The sequence below is a fragment of the Nyctereutes procyonoides genome, unplaced genomic scaffold (assembly GCF_905146905.1).
Source record: "Nyctereutes procyonoides isolate TBG_1078 unplaced genomic scaffold, NYPRO_anot_genome, whole genome shotgun sequence".
Classification (NCBI taxonomy): Eukaryota; Metazoa; Chordata; class Mammalia; order Carnivora; family Canidae; genus Nyctereutes; species Nyctereutes procyonoides.
Genome location: NW_026575091.1, coordinates 327,738 through 343,510, shown reverse-complemented (window position 1 = coordinate 343,510; position 15,773 = coordinate 327,738). Strand labels below are relative to the sequence as shown.

At 50.4% G+C, this 15,773-nt stretch overlaps 1 protein-coding gene across 1 annotated transcript; it reads left to right on the top strand.

Annotated features, from left to right (window-relative positions):
• Nucleotides 1-14,836: 14,836 nt before the first annotated feature.
• On the top strand, nt 14,837-15,517 carry LOC129514724 (chromobox protein homolog 3-like). Its single transcript, XM_055333455.1, has one exon. The coding sequence runs from the start codon at nt 14,915-14,917 to the stop codon at nt 15,497-15,499; it is 585 nt and encodes a 194-aa protein (XP_055189430.1). The 5' UTR covers nt 14,837-14,914; the 3' UTR covers nt 15,500-15,517.
• Nucleotides 15,518-15,773: the final 256 nt, after the last annotated feature.

Below are 15,773 nucleotides of genomic sequence, written 5' to 3'. Positions count from 1 at the left end.
CTCCGAGGTGCCCCTGCTCCCCTGCACCCGCTCCCCCTGTTCCCTAGGCTCCTGGGGTGACCCCTGTCCCTGCTTCTTCCCCACCTGCCCTGCTCACCTGCACCAGCTCCCCTGCTCCCTGAGCTCCTGGGGTGACCCCTGCCCATCCTGCTCTCCCGCTGGCCCCTGATCACCTGTACCTGCTCCCCCTGCCCTGTGAGGTCTTGTGGTGACTCCTGCCTGTCCTGCTCCCTCACTTCCTCTGCTCCCCTGCACTAGCTCCTGGGCTCCTTAAGCTTTCGGGTGACCCCTGCCCCTCCTGCTCCCCCACCTGCCCTGCTCCATGGCACCCGCTCCCCTGCTCTCTGGGCTCCTGAGTTGACCCCTGCCCCTCTTGCTCCCCCACTTGCCCTGCTCACCTGCACGTGCTCCCTGGACTCCTGGGGTGACCCCTGCCCTCTGTCTCCCACCTGCACTGCTCAGCTGCACCAGCTTCCCTGCTCCCTGGGTCCGTGGGCAACCCTCTGCTCGTGCTGCCCCCCTTGGCTCCTGCTCACCCGGGGCTTCTCTCTCCTGGTCCCAGGATCTCATGGACATGGCAGCCCCTGCCCTCCTGTCCTAGGATATGTCCCCAGGGCTCCCTGAGCCCCACCCCAGTCTGTGTGTTCCAGGTCTGCCCCTTCCCTGCAGCCCGCCTCACACCCAGTGTTCTAGGTTGGATTCTACCCTCATCCCTGGGCTCTGTCCATGTGGATCCGCCCCTCAGCCCCTCTGCTGACCTGGGCTCTGGGTCCCGGGAGCCTAAACCGGCCCCCCTGCTCGACTCCAACTCACCTGCTGCTCATCTGATGCAGCCCAGGGCCGCTCTCCCCTCACCGGTTACCCTCCCGGGGGCTTGAGCTGCTTCGTTAACCTGGACAGGCCCTGGGATCCCTGGGGTGTCTTCCCCTCCTCTGGTGAGTCAGCCCCCCCCACGTCCTCACCTGGGACCCACCTGTCCGTCTAGACATTGCTCCTGCAGTGGCTCATGCAGTCCAGCCCTGGGCCCCTGCAGGTGCGGCGAAGGGCAGCCCTCAGGCTCCTGCCCACTGGGCCCGTCATGTTCCTTGATGGTCCAGGTCCTTCCCCAGCCATCAGTGTGTCATGCATCCACCCATGCTGGCTGGGTGTGCTCGTCCCGTCGCACTCGACCGATGTGTTCCTGGGATGTCATGTAGGCCCACGGGCGGCCTGCCCTCCCCATTACTGGCTCAGCTGCTGCTGCCTCCATGGGTCCTGAGGGCCTGGTGTCTCCTCAGGTCCTGTGGCTGGTTCTACTGCCCCACCTCCCTCCCTCTGTCCTGGCTCCGAGCACACCCCACTCATCTGGGTCTGGGCTGTGGCCGGAGCTTCCCTGCAGCCTTGGTCCTCCTGCAACCTGCCCCATCCCTGCTCTGACAAACCCCTCCCTGGGGCTCCTTGTGGCTGAGCTCTGTGCCCACAGCCCTGCTTCCTAGGTCCCAGCAGCCCTGGGAAGATTAACATAGCATCGAAACCAAATGGCCTGGCCAGCATCCTGAAGTTCCCTTTTCTTGTTTGGTTTCTGTCTTACAGGGCCTTGGGGAGTCTGCAGTCGGCCTAGGCTCCCTTTGTGGGTAGTGTGGGTTGGGTGTGATGGGTACCCAGGGGCCCTGGTGGGAGACTGGAGCCCCGGGACGGCCCCATGTGCTGCTGTCTGCTCTCAAGCTCCTGTAGGGATATGCCTGAAGCTTGGTCCCTACTCCCCAGAGCCACCGGCCCTCCCTAGGCTCTCAGAGACCCCAACCCTGGTGGGCTCCTCTCTGTGCCCTGGCCAGCGTGCTGTGTGGCTGTAGCCCTGGGCCTTGTCCTGTCCTCCCAGGAGAATGCTATCTGCCCTGTTGCCATCCATGGTGGCAGCTCTTACAAATCACTGGAGCCTTGTCCTGTGTTCTCAAAAGGTATCATCTCAGCCCCACTTGTGATGTGGAAGACAAAGGAGTCTGATGTGTATGGACAGAGCTCAGGGTGGTGATGAGGCTGATGCTCTTGTTGGTGAGACTGTGCAGGCTCTGTCCTGCCCTGTGTGTCATGGCCCAGACACCTATGCCCAGGACAGGAACCCTCAATTTCTTGTGTCAGGGTGCCACAGTATGTAGCCGTGGGATGTGCCTTGTTTCCATGGTGGGCCTGGATCAGGACCCCTAGGAATACTGTAGGCAATCTCCCTAAAAGCTCCAGGGAGGCAATTAGGGTGGGGGGTGGGGGTGGCAGCTTCCCCAGCTGGTGGGTGGGTGCGTGCTCTGGCCTCTCACCACTCCCCAGATTTGGGTTTTTCCCCAGCAGCAGCATGTCTAAGGGCCAACATCTGGTCTGGTGGTTTGTGGGTATGCCCAGGGCTCTTGGCCTGTCATGCCAGGGTCTGTGGCCATGGGCCCTCCTCCCTGCCCTGCTCACACTCACCTTAGTTAGGCTGCAGGCTCCTCCTGCAGTCTGGCACCTGGACTGGGTGGCTCCCTTGGGCCCCTTGGTCCTTGGGACTCTCCATTCTGGCACCATTAGCTGGACTGTATTCACTGGACTGCTGCACAGTGCCCAGGGGCAGACCCCCAGGACAAGCCATGTCTGCTTAGGTCTTGAACTTAGAGACCAGGCATGGCTCTTTTACAGCCTGAACCCCATGGAGGCAGTCACACACCTCCTGAGCTTTTGGGAAGGGGAGTGGGCCACCTCTGCAAGGGGCAGGGTAAATGGTGGAGGAGCCCATGGTCCTAGGAATATCTCTGTGGCCACTTTGCAAAACATCATTGGCCACAGCCTGGTGAAGTGAGGGTCCTCTGGTCCCTGGCCATGGCACGCTCCTGATACAGCTCCCCACATTTCTGGCTCCCACAGCCCGGGCCCCTTGCTGCTGCCCTGACGATACAGGCAGGCCACGCTCATGGTCAAGGTTCAGCCATGGCCATGGTCACCTTCTCTGCAGGCCATGAGTGTCACTTTCAGTTGCTTAGGAAACGCATCAAGGTATATAACCTCTGGTTGGATCACCAACATTGATGAGTTTGGCAAAACCCCGGAGATGTCCAAGCTGCTGGGTGTGAGGCACGGAAAGCCTGCTCATTCCTCCAACCAAAGCGTTTGGCAGCACAAACTGGCAGACTGTGCATTTCACTTGGTGTGCCTGTGACCATGCCTGGTCCCCATGCGGGCCCATGGAAATGGTGGTGGGCTCAGCCATGCTCGGGGTCTCGTCACAGGGCTCTTACGCCCCAGATCTGCTGTCCCTGGTCAGTGTGAGGGGCAGGAGGCTTCGGCTGCCAAGGCTGTGGTCAGACGACGTGGATGGCCAAGGCCCCGGGCTTCACCAGACTACACACCTGTCCCCAGCCTAGTCCCCGAGGTCTGGGATTTCCAGAATCATTCTTTCACAAGACAGTTGGTGAGGCTATGACTTTAACTCGTGGTGACATATTTTTTTTAATAATAAATTTATTTTCTATTGGTGTTCAATTTGCCAACATACAGAACAACACCCAGTGCTCATCCCGTCAAGTGCCCCCCTCAGTGCCCGTCACCCATTCACCCCCACCCCCCACCCTCCTCCCCTTCCACAACCCCTAGTTCATTTCCCAGGGTTAGGAGTCTTCATGTTCTGTCTCCCTTTCTGATATTTCCTACCCATGGTGACTTCAATCTAGCACTTTCTACACTCGATAGGTCTTCTAAGCACAACAACTCCAAAGAAACGAGAGCTTCAAATGATACACAGGACCAGATGGATTTCACAGATATCTACAGAACTTTACATCCAAACTCAACTGAATACACATTCTTCTCAAGAGCACATGGAACTTTCTCCAGAATAGACCACATACTGGGTCACAAATCAGGTCTTAACCGATACCAAAAGATTGGGATTGTCCCCTGCATATTCTCAGACCATAATGCCTTGAAATTAGAACTAAATCACAACAAGAAGTTTGGAAGGACCTCAAACACATGGAGGCTAAGGACCATCCTGCTAAAAGATGAAAGGGTCAACCAGGAAATTAAGGAAGAATTAAAAAGATTCATGGAAACTAATGAGAATGAAGATACAAATGCTCAAAATCTTTGGGACACAGCTAGGCAGTACTGAGGGGGAAATACATCGCATTACAAGCATCCATCCAAAAACTGGAAAGAACTCAAGTACAAAAGCTAACCTTGCACCTAAAGGAGCTAGAGAAATAACAGCAAATAGATCCTACATGCAGCAGAAGAAGAGAGTTAATAAATATTTGAGCAGAACTCAACAAAATTGAGACCAGAAGAACTGTGGAACAGAACAACAGAACCAGGAGTTGGTTCTTTGAAAGAATTAATAAGATAGATAAACCATTAGCCAACCTTATTAAAAAGAAGAGCGAGAAGACTCAAATTAAGAAAATCATGAATGAGAAAGGAGAGATCCCTACCAACACCAAGGAAATACAAACGATTTTAAAAACATATTATGTTATACAGCTCTACGCCAATAAATTAGGCAATCTAGAAGAAATGGACGCATTCCTGGAAAGCCACAAACTACCAAAACTGGAACAGGAAGAAATAGAAAACCTGAACAGGCCAATAACCAGGGAGGAAATTGAAGCAGTCATCAAAAACCTCCCAAGACACAAGAGTCCAGGGCCAGATGGCTTCCCAGGGGAATTCTATCAAACGTTTAAAGAAGAAACCATACCTATTCTACTAAAGCTGTTTGGAAAGATAGAAAGAGATGGAGTACTTCCAAACTCATTCTATGAGGCCAGCATCACCTTAATTCCAAAACCAAAGACCCCACCAAAAAGGAGAATTACAGACCAATATCCCTGATGAACATGGATGCAAAAATTCTCAACAAGATACTAGCCAATAGGATCCAACAACACATTAAGAAAATTATTCACCATGACCAAGTAGGATGTATCCTCGGGACACAAGGCTGGTTCAACACTCGTAAAACAATCAATGTGATTCATCATATCAGCAAGAGAAAAACCAAGAACCATATGATCCTCTCATTAGATGCAGAGAAAGCATTTGACAAAATACAGCATCCATTCCTGATCAAAACTCTTCAGAGTGTAGGGATAGAGGGAACTTTCCTCGACATCTTAAAAGCCATCTACGAAAAGCCCACAGCAAATATCATTCTCAATGGGGAAGCACTGGGGGCCTTTCCCTAAGATCAGGAACAAGACAGGGATGTCCACTCTCACCACTGCTATTCAACATAGTACTGGAAGTCCTGGCCTCAGCAATCAGACAACAAAAAGACATTAAAGGCATTCAAATTGGCAAAGAAGAAGTCAAACTCTCCCTCTTCGCCGATGACATGATACTCTACATAGAAAACCCAAAAGCCTCCACCCCAAGATTGCTAGAACTCATACAGCAATTTGGTAGCGTGGCAGGATACAAAATCAATGCCCAGAAATCAGTGGCATTCCTATACACTAACAATGAGACTGAAGAAAGAGAAATTAAGGAGTCAATCCCATTTACAATTGCACCAAAAAGCATAAGATACCTAGGAATAAACCTAACCAAATAGGTAAAGGGTCTATACCCTAAAAACTATAGAACACTTCTGAAAGAAATTGAGGAAGACACAAAGAGATGGAAAAATATTCCATGCTCATGGATTGGCAGAATTAATATTGTGAAAATGTCAATGTTACCCAGGGCAATTTACACGTTTAATGCAATCCCTATCAAAATACCATGGACTTTCTTCAGAGAGTTAGAACAAATTATTTTAAGATTTGTGTGGAATCAGAAAAGACCCCAAATAGCCAGGGGAAATTTAAAAAAGAAAACCATATCTGGGGGCATCACAATGCCAGATTTCAGGTTGTCCTACAAAGCTGTGGTCATCAAGACAGTGTGGTACTGGCACAAAAACAGGCACATAGATCAATGGAACAGAATAGAGAACCCAGAAGTGGACCCTGAACTTTATGGTCAACTAATATTCGACAAAGGAGGAAAGACGATCCACTGGAAGAAAGACAGTCTCTTCAATAAATGGTGCTGGGAAAATTGGACATCCACATGCAGAAGAATGAAACTAGACCACTCTCTTGCACCAGACACAAAGATAAACTCAAAATGGATGAAAGATCTAAATGTGAGACAAGATTCCATCAAAATCCTAGAGGAGAACACAGGCAACACCCTTTTTGAACTTGGCCATAGTAACTTCTTGCAAGATACATCCACGAAAGCAAAAGAAACAAAAGCAAAAATGAACTATTGGGACTTCATCAAGATAAGAAGCTTTTGCACAGCAAAGGATACAGTCAACAGAACTGAAAGACAACCTACAGAATGGGAGAAGATATTTGCAAATAACATATCAGATAAAGGGCTAGTTTCCAAGATCTATAAAGAACTTATTAAACTCAACAGCAAAGAAACAAACAATCCAATCATGAAATGGGCAAAAGACATGAAGAGAAATCTCACAGAGGAAGACATAGACATGGCCAACATGCACATGAGAAAATGCTCTGCATCACTTGCCATCAGGGAAATACAAATCAAAACCACAATGAGATACCACCTCACACCAGTGAGAATGGGGAAAATTAACAAGGCAGGAAACCACAAATGTTGGAGAGGATGTGGAGAAAGGGGAACCCTCTTACACTGTTGGTGGGAATGTGAACTGGTGCAGCCACTCTGGAAAACTGTGTGGAGGTTCCTCAAAGAATTAAAAATAGACCTGCCCTACGACCCAGCAATTGCACTGTTGGGGATTTACCCAAAGATTCAGATGCAATGAAACGCCGGGACACCTGCACTCCGATGTTTCTAGCAGCCATGTCCACAATAGCCAAACTGTGGAAGGAGCCTCGGTGCCCATCGAAAGATGATGGATAAAGAAGATGTGGTCTATGTATACAATGGAATATTCCTCAGCCATTAGAAACGACAAATACCCACCATTTGCTTCAACGTGGATGGAACTGGAGGGTATTATGCTGAGTGAAGTAAGTCAATCGGACAAGGACAAACATTATATGGTCTCATTCATTTGGGGAATATAAAAAATAGTGAAAGTGAATAAAGGGGAAAGGAGAAAAAATGAGTGGGAAATATCAGAAAGGGAGACAGAACATGAAGACTTCTAACTCTGGGAAATGAACTAGGGGTGGTGGAGGGGGAGGAGGGCAGGGGGTGGGGGTGAATGGGTGACGGGCACTGGGGGGCACTTGGCGGGATGAGCACTGGGTGTTATTCTGTATGTTGGTACATTGAACACCAATTAAAAATTAATTTATTAAAAAAATAGAAATAATTCTTACGGATTGCTCCGCAAGTCCAGGTCGAATCCAGAGAACATCGAGTCCTCCACGCATTCTAGGTGCAAACGTTGGCACCCAGGAAATCAAAACGCATGCAAATTCTAACGAGCGTCGACAGAAAGCGATGCTGGCTCCTGGGGGTGCTGGGGCTTGCGGTCCTGGAGGGCACATATCGTTCGGCAGATCAAGGACCCATTGGCAGGCCACTCGCTCAGTATCTCTGGGGAGTGCCCTGTGAACCTGTCTTGGCGGCGCAGGTCTTGCATGTGGGCTCAGCTGTGTGACTGTCCCAGGAGGACGAGGGGGTGTGGGTGGAGCCCACCACCCCCTCCTCGTGGCCAAAGCACAGCGGTCACTGGGAGCACTCCCTGCCCACCCTGCTGCTCTGCCCGGGGCCTGGGGGCCCTGGGCCAACCTCCTCCCCTCCGAGTCTAGCTGCTTTTCTGGGGGTGACTCCCGTCCATCAGCCCCGGCCTGCGCCCCACCTGACCTCACGCGGTTGCTCTTCAGCTGCACTTCTGTAACCCTGTTTTTGTCCAAGCACACCTGCTTGTCACTGCCAGTGGGAGTTATTATCCTACAGCTTCTAAAACTGTGGAAATACGGAACGAGCAAAGGCTGTTTATTCTGAGCTGCCTCTGTCCTGGATCGGGTCACCACCACTTGTCTTTGGCAGAGACTGCAGGCTGCGGGAGGGGGCGCCGGCTGGCTTCTTATCCGAGTGCACGGGGATTGTTCCTGTGGACACACGGTGTCGTACGCGGGCATGCGGTGTGCACACGTGGTGCCTCTGTGCATCCTGTGATGCACGTGTAACGCCATGTGCGGGTGTGTGAGGTGGTCACGTTCTTGTGTACGTGTTACATGATGTGTGTTCACACGCACGTGCATGGTTATGTGCATGTGTGCAATGTGTAAAAGGAGTATACATACACGTCATACATATATGTGTCCGTGATCACTACGGAGTACCTAGCATACGTGTGTGCGTATAACATATGTGTGTTGTACATGCACAGGCATCATGAAGCACATATTTTTTTTTACAAGATTTTATTTATTTATCCATGAAACACACACACACACACACACACACACAGAGGCAGAGACACAGGCAGAGGGAGAAGCTCCCTGCAGGGAGCCTGGCATGGGACTCGATCCCAGGACCCTGGGGTCACGCCCTGAGCTGAAGGCAGATGCTCAACCTCTGAGCCATCCAGGGGTCCCAAGCACATATGTTTTTTTTGTATATTTTTAAATTGAAGTTTGATTTGCCAACATATAGCATATCACCTGGTGCTCATCCCACCAAGTGCCCCCCTCAGTGCCCATCACCCAGTCACCCCCACCCCCCACCCACCTCCTTTTCTACCACCCCTTGTTCGTTTCCCAGAGTTAGGAGTCTCTCACGTTCTGTCTCCCTCTCTGATATTTCCCACACATTTTCTCTCCTTCGTCCCTTCATCTTTCGATGGACACCGAGGCTCCTTCCACAGTCTGGCTATTGTGGACATTGCTGCTGTGAACACTGGGGCACAGGTGTTTTGGTCTTTCTCTGCATCTGTATCTCTGTGGTAAATCCCCAGAAGCCAAGCATATATGTTAATAAATTAAAATATTTTCCATGTGTGGAAAGCTTCATTACAGGAACAAGAGGGGCCCAGTGGTAGCCAGGGGAGCCTGGGGCCTGGGCAGGTGCGGCGGCCCACACGATTGCTTGGGGAGTTCACTTGGCTTTCTCCAGTTGGTCCTCAGTTGAAAGTGGCACCAAAATTATGGAAGCCGTTGCAAGCCCCGGAAGTTGGACGGTGTTCCAGGGCGGTGGTTAGGCTTCCTGGGTGCTGGGTGCTGGCTGCAGATGGAGGTCTGCCTTCCTGCATGTCTGCCCCAGAGCCCGCATGCTGCTTCATGGGCCTCTGGCCTCTGTCTACAGGTCAGAGTTCTGTCTTTAGCTGTGGCCTGGCTGTCATTGGATTGAATCCTCAGGACCTGACCATAAACCCTCACCCAGCGTTTCTGAGTGTGAGTATGTGAGGGTGGCCTGGGCATGGCAAGTAAGGGCCTCCAGTGTGCATGTCCTGGCGCTGACCCTCTGGCACATGGGTCCTGGGACCACTGTGCATGTGAGCGGGCATGGGGGGGGCAGCGGTGTCCTCCTGTCATGCCTGGGTGAAGCTGCCGGCTGGGGGCCACTGGAGTCACCCCCGCAGAGGGCCATCGTCTTCATGAGCACCCAGAAGAAGAACATGTTGGGCCATACGGGGAGCTTAGATTTTGAGTCAGAATGGAAACCTATTTCAAAGGTTTATCTTGTGCTAATAAAAATAAGTATATAAATCAAAGGCTCCTTTCTTCAGAGAGAGGTTAACCTGACCCCTTGCTCCCCCACGGTTTTCTGCTATAACCCTCGGGCTGTGCTGGACATGCATCTCCCAATTCTGGATGCCCGATTTCCCATTTGGCACCATGTAAAAGCCCTGTGTGCTGCTCTGACCCGGCGTGCAGACCCCACTGTCCTCTGACCTCAGAACGGCCTCAGCGAGGACCTGGCCTTTGTGGCTGGGCAGCTGTTGTCAAGCCTGCATGATGGGCCCCTGGCTCCCCAGTTCCATATGGCCCCTTGTGGGGATGTGCTCAGGGGGGCTTCACCGGAAGAGTCATGGCCGGGGCACCTTCCAGCACCTTCTGTGTCCACCCGAGGTGCCCCAGAGCTCTGGGGGTGAATGGGCACCTGGGGGGTCCTGCTGCACGGCACCCCCCTCATCTTCTTGGAAGCCTCCCAGGGATTCCTCTGTGTCTGACTCTGTGCCTTCTTCAGCGCATGATGCTGCAGAGGCAGCAAAGGAGCTTAGGTGAGGGGTGTCCAGCCCCTGTCGCTGGGGTGGGTTGTCCTCTAGAATGGAAGTGTGTCAGATGATCCTGATGGCTCTGCAACCTGTGATTCCCTCTGAAATCAGTTCCCCCAGGCCTGGCACCCAGCCTCTCTCCAGATAGGGTCCTCAAGACTCAGCACGTGTCTCTCAGGCTGTGCCTGCCGGGTGCCTGGCTCTGCCAATGTCCCCCACCGGCCCCACCACCTCGCCTCAGGTGGACTCTGACCTGGCTGTGGATGGGTCAACTTGTCAGGGAACAGGGACATGACCTGAGGCCAGGAACCCCTGGCTCTGTCCCTGTGGGGCTGCCCCCAGCAGGCTCCTCTCAAAGGGGCCTCGGCCTGCACTCCCCTTAAATCTCAGATGACCCCTACCCTACTCCTTCAGGGTTGAGGGAGGGGCTTGCCATCATTGGGAAAGACCCTCCCCCCCAACCTTAGGTCCGATGGCTGGGCCCTGAGAAGTAGACTAAGAGGAGGGAGGCTGAATGGAGACAAGTACTCAAAAGCCCTGACACGCTCGGACTGAGGTGGTGTCCTAAGGAGAGGAGAGAGCATTTGGAGCTAGAGGAGGAAAGAGGAACAGGACCTCAGAGAGCAAGGTGTGTATGGAAGGCTTGTGGGGCACCGGTGGTGCCGAGGGTCTGGGCTCAGTGGTGTTCAGGAGCACACTGCCCTTCTTGATTGGAAGCAAGGAGGCAGGGTTTTCTGAGTCTGCTTCTTTCTGGCTGCCAGCACCTTGAAATAATCTACCCTAACATGGGGCATTTGGAGGCCGACCTATCTGGGGCCCACAGCCAGCCCAGGCCATGTCGCAGCCTCAGCTGGTCTCCCTGTGGCCTCTGAAGCTGAGCTGGGAGCCTTGTGGGCTGGCCTGACCTACCCCCCGCACATCCCTGCCCTGGGAGCCTGTGTGGTTGCCATCAGGCCCCCCCCTGCACATCTGAAGAGCGGGGGCCATGGCTCCCCACCCGTAGCCTGTGCTGCGGCCCCGTCCAGGGTGTCCACACAAACTGCACAAGCCTTTTAGCATCTCTACAAGAAAGGGGGAAGGTTTACTTGGGTCCTCTTCAGGATGGATCCCGGGTCACTCGCCTGCCCCCAGAGAGAGCTCTCCAGAGAAGGAGCACCAGGCTCAGGGTCTTCTTGAGGAAGGAAGCTCTCAGGAAGGTAGATTAGCACCCAGGCAGGAATCGTGTGTCTTCCCGCGGAGAAATGCAGGCAGTAGGAGCACTGACAGGAACGTTAAGGACGAGATGGTCTTCCTTAGGCTACTCATCCCCACACGGGTGCCCAGTGCAAATGGGGGCGCCATCAGGCAGGCTCGGGGTGGATGGAGCATGGGTCCCATTGTGCTGACAGAGACTCTACAGTGGCTTCCCCTCTGTGTCAGGTCGCTAGGGTTTTCTCTGTGTCATCAGAACCAGGGTCAGTCCCCCAACAGCAGCGCCTCTTTCCAGGAGAGCAGTGACAGCTCGGCTCACCGGATGTTGTTTCCTACTCAAAGCACCTCTCCTGTGTGTGAAGCGCAGCTGGGGTCCCACTGTCAAGCCCCCAACACACCTGCACCCCTTGAGTCCCACCCTGGAGTCGGCCCTGTGGGCACCTGTGGGTCCCATACCAGTCTTGTGTGCCGAGGGAGGGGGCAGCTGGAGAAGGCTCCGTGCTGTCCCATTCCAGCTCACGACTTCAGGAAGGCAGGGCGACTACGACAGTGGGAGGGTTGGTGGCCTGGGTGTTAGGGCCGAGCGAGGGAGGAGCAGGTGAGCAGAGGGGCTCTTGTGTGGAAGGAAGGAATTGTGCAGGGACTGTGGTGGGGGAGCCCGGGGACAGCAGCCGGCAGAGCAGGGCTGACCAGGGCAGCACCTTGGACAGGGCCTGCGTGGGGGACGCGGGGCCGGGCTGCCTGGGCCAGGGCTCCAGGACAGGCCTGCAGGGGCGGTGAGCACCACGTCCGCCCTGCCCTTGACCTCAGCGGGATGTACTAGCACTGGCTCCTCGTGCCTACCCACCGGAGCACCCCGTGCTAGCTGTCAATCACAGCGAACCTGGGCACCTGGTCGGGCTCTGGGCCGTGTGGAAACTCCTTTCTGCTCTCTCACCTATGGCCCTGAACCTGTTCTGAAAGAGCACGGTCTTCTGGTTATAGGGTTACAGAAGCAGGGACGGGGAGGAGAAAGCAGCTCGGCAGGGAAGTCGCTGGCGCTGGATGGCGTCGTGGGTGACACAGGCTGATGGCCCTCCATGTGGGCAGTGAGTGACTTGTAGACCTTCAAGTCCTGTCCATCATCCTATGGTCTCATGTATCTTAAAGTCATGGACTACATGTACCTTTCTATCCTGAGTACCTGGCACTAAGGCTCTTAGTTCATTTTGCTTCCAGTTAATTGAGCTTTTGGATGTTTGTATTCATGTCTTTCATCAAATGTCAGAATTTGTCAGTCCTTATTTCTTCAAATAGTCTCTCTGCTTTTTTCTGCCTTTTTTTTTCTGGAACTCTCACAAATAGTATGCAGATCCACTTGATGGCATCACACAGGCTTATTCACTTTTTTAAAAAGATTTTATTTATTTATTCATGAGAGAGATAGATAGATAGAGAGAGAGGGAGGCACAGAAACAGGCAGAGGGAGAAACAGGCTCCACACAGGGAGCCCGACATGGGACTCGATCCCGGGTCTCCAGGATCAGGCCCTGGGCTGAAGGCGGCTCTAAACTGCTGATCCACTCAGGCTGCCTGACTTATTCACTTTTATTCAATCTTTTTTCTTTCTGTTCCTCAGATTTGGACATTTCAATTTTCCCGTTTTCTAGTTCATTGACTCTTCTCAAGGAATCATTGCTAAAATCTCCTTTGAATCTCTCTAGTGGAATTTTATTTCAGCTAGTATAGTTTCATCTCCCAAATTTCTTCTTAGTTTCTTTTTAGATTTTCTATTTCTGTATTGATATTTGTATTTTGTTCATACATCATTTTCTTGAATTTCTGCCTATGGTTCTTTTTTTTCAGGGAAATACAAATAAAAACCACCATGAGATACCACCTCACACCAGTGAGAATGGGGAAAATCAATAAGGCAGGAAACCACAAATGTTGGAGAGGATGCGGAGAAAAGGGAACCCTCTTGCACTGTTGGTGGGAATGTGAACTGGTGCAGCCACTCTGGAAAACTGTGTGGAGGTTCCTCAAAGAGTTAAAAATAGACCTGCCCTACGACCCAGCAATTGCACTGCTGGGGATTTACCCCAAAGATACAGATGCAATGAAATGGGGGGACACCGCAATCCCAATGTTTATAGCAGCAGTGTCCACAATAGCCAAACTGTGGAAGGAGCCTCGGTGTCCATAGAAAGATGAATGGATAAAGAAGATGTGGTCTAAATAATACTTGTATCCATGAAAGGTCCCCTTTTCCCACCTTACACTAAAGAAAGAGCCTATAGTTATAATTTATGGACAGATTGATTGTTATCTTTTCTTGACTTAGTGAGATCTGGGGTTACCACAGAAATGGTTCAGTATATCACAGCTCCCATGGAGTTAGTCAGTCACAGATATGCATGAGATTCTATTCATTGGATCAGAATCAAAATGATACTTTGATCCACTTGAGCCATTAAGTGCTCCCTATTATATAATATGCCCAGGCCTGCAGAATGAAGCAGACCCTTTTTATTGTGAATAATGAGGACATATTTTTCTTTCTATTGTTTTATTTCTTTGTATTCAGTGTGAGGAAGATAAAAGGCTTAGTAAAAGTAATAAAATCAGTACAATCACTAACTTTTCTATGTATATACTATTTTGCAATATAGGTGAATATTACTAATTGATTTGATTCTTCTCAGAGGGTGCTGCTCTTTAATGAAAATGATAGCTAATGGTTTTTTTCTCCACTCTGCTTTCTATAACCAGTGTTTTAATATTTGTGTGTTCTTTATAAAATTTGGAAGTAATTCATTATTGAATTCTGTTTCCAGAATTGGTATGTATGTAAACATGGTAGTACAGCCATTTTTTTCATACGTGAGTATAAATAAAATAGTATTTTTTAAAGTATATATAAAAAAAGAAGATGTGGTCTATGTATACAATGGAATGTTCCTCAGCCATTAGAAATGACAAATACCCACCATTTGCTTCGACGTGGATGGACCTGGAGGGTATGATGCTGAGTGAAATAAGTCAATCGGAGAAGGACAAGCATTATATGGTCTCATTCATTCGGGGAATAAAAAAATAGTGAAAGGGAATAAAGGGGAAAGGAGAGAAAATGAGTGGGAAATTCAGAAAGGGAGACAGAACATGAGAGACTCTTAACTCTGGGGAACGATCAAGCGGTGGTGGAAAGGGAGGAGGGCAGGGGGTGGGGGTGAATGGGAGATGGGCACTGAGGGGGGTACTTGATGGGATGAGCACTGGGTGTTATTCTGTATGTTGGCAAATTGAACACCAATAAAAAATAAATTAATTATTAAAAAAAAGGAAAGGGAGGTGGGTGGGGGGTGGGGGTGACTGGATGACGGGCACTGAGGGGGGCACTTGACGGGATGAGCACTGGGTGTTATTCTGTATGTTGGAGAATTGAACTCCATTAAAAAATAAATTAAAAAAAGATTATTTCTGGGAGACGTCGCAGACCCGGGACCCAGAGCAGCTCGGAGGCGGTGAATAATAGCTCTTCAACTCTGCAATAAAAAATGGCCTCCAATAAAACTACATTGCAAAAAAATGGGAAAGAAACAGAATGGAAAGAGCAAAAAAGTAGAAGAGGTGGAGCCTGAAGAATTTGTGGTGGAAAAAGTACTGGACCGCCGTGTAGTGAATGGGAAGGTGGAGTATTTCCTGAAGTGGAAGGGATTTACAGATGCTGACAATACTTGGGAACCTGAAGAAAATTTAGATTGTCCAGAGTTAATTGAAGCATTTCTTAATTCTCAAAAAGCTGGTAAAGAAAAAGATGGTACAAAAAGAAAATCTTTATCTGACAGCGAATCTGATGATAGCAAATCAAAGAAGAAAAGAGATGCTATGAGAAGCAGAGAGGTTGACTACAAATTTGGTTCTGGATGCTTTAGCAGCCAAAGCGAAAAGGCTGACAAACCAAGAGGCTTTGCCAGAGGTCTTGATCCTGAACGAATAATTGGTGCCACAGACAGCAGTGGAGAATTAATGTTTCTCATGAAATGGAAAGATTCAGATGAGGCAGACTTGGTGCTGGCAAAAGAGGCAAATAGGAAGTGTCCTCAGATCGTAATTGCATTTTATGAAGAGAGACTAACTTGGCATTCTTGTCCAGAAGATGAAGCTCAATAATTGTTTGCGTTGCTTTTTATATAAAATCTGGGTCTTTGTTTTTTGGTTTATTAGTGTGAAGAAATAACATTCTAATGAAAATCAAGTTTGATATGTTTGTTTTGAAGTAGTATTGGGGGAGTTGTTGGGGTTTTTTGCATCTATAGCACTGGTTACTTTGAACAAATAAAAGCTTTCTGTAGTTGTTTCCTTTATCAGAAAAGAATATTTGAGACCATGGCATATTATCCCCCTGCATCAGAGAACACCTTTTCTAAATGTTGGGGGAAATCTT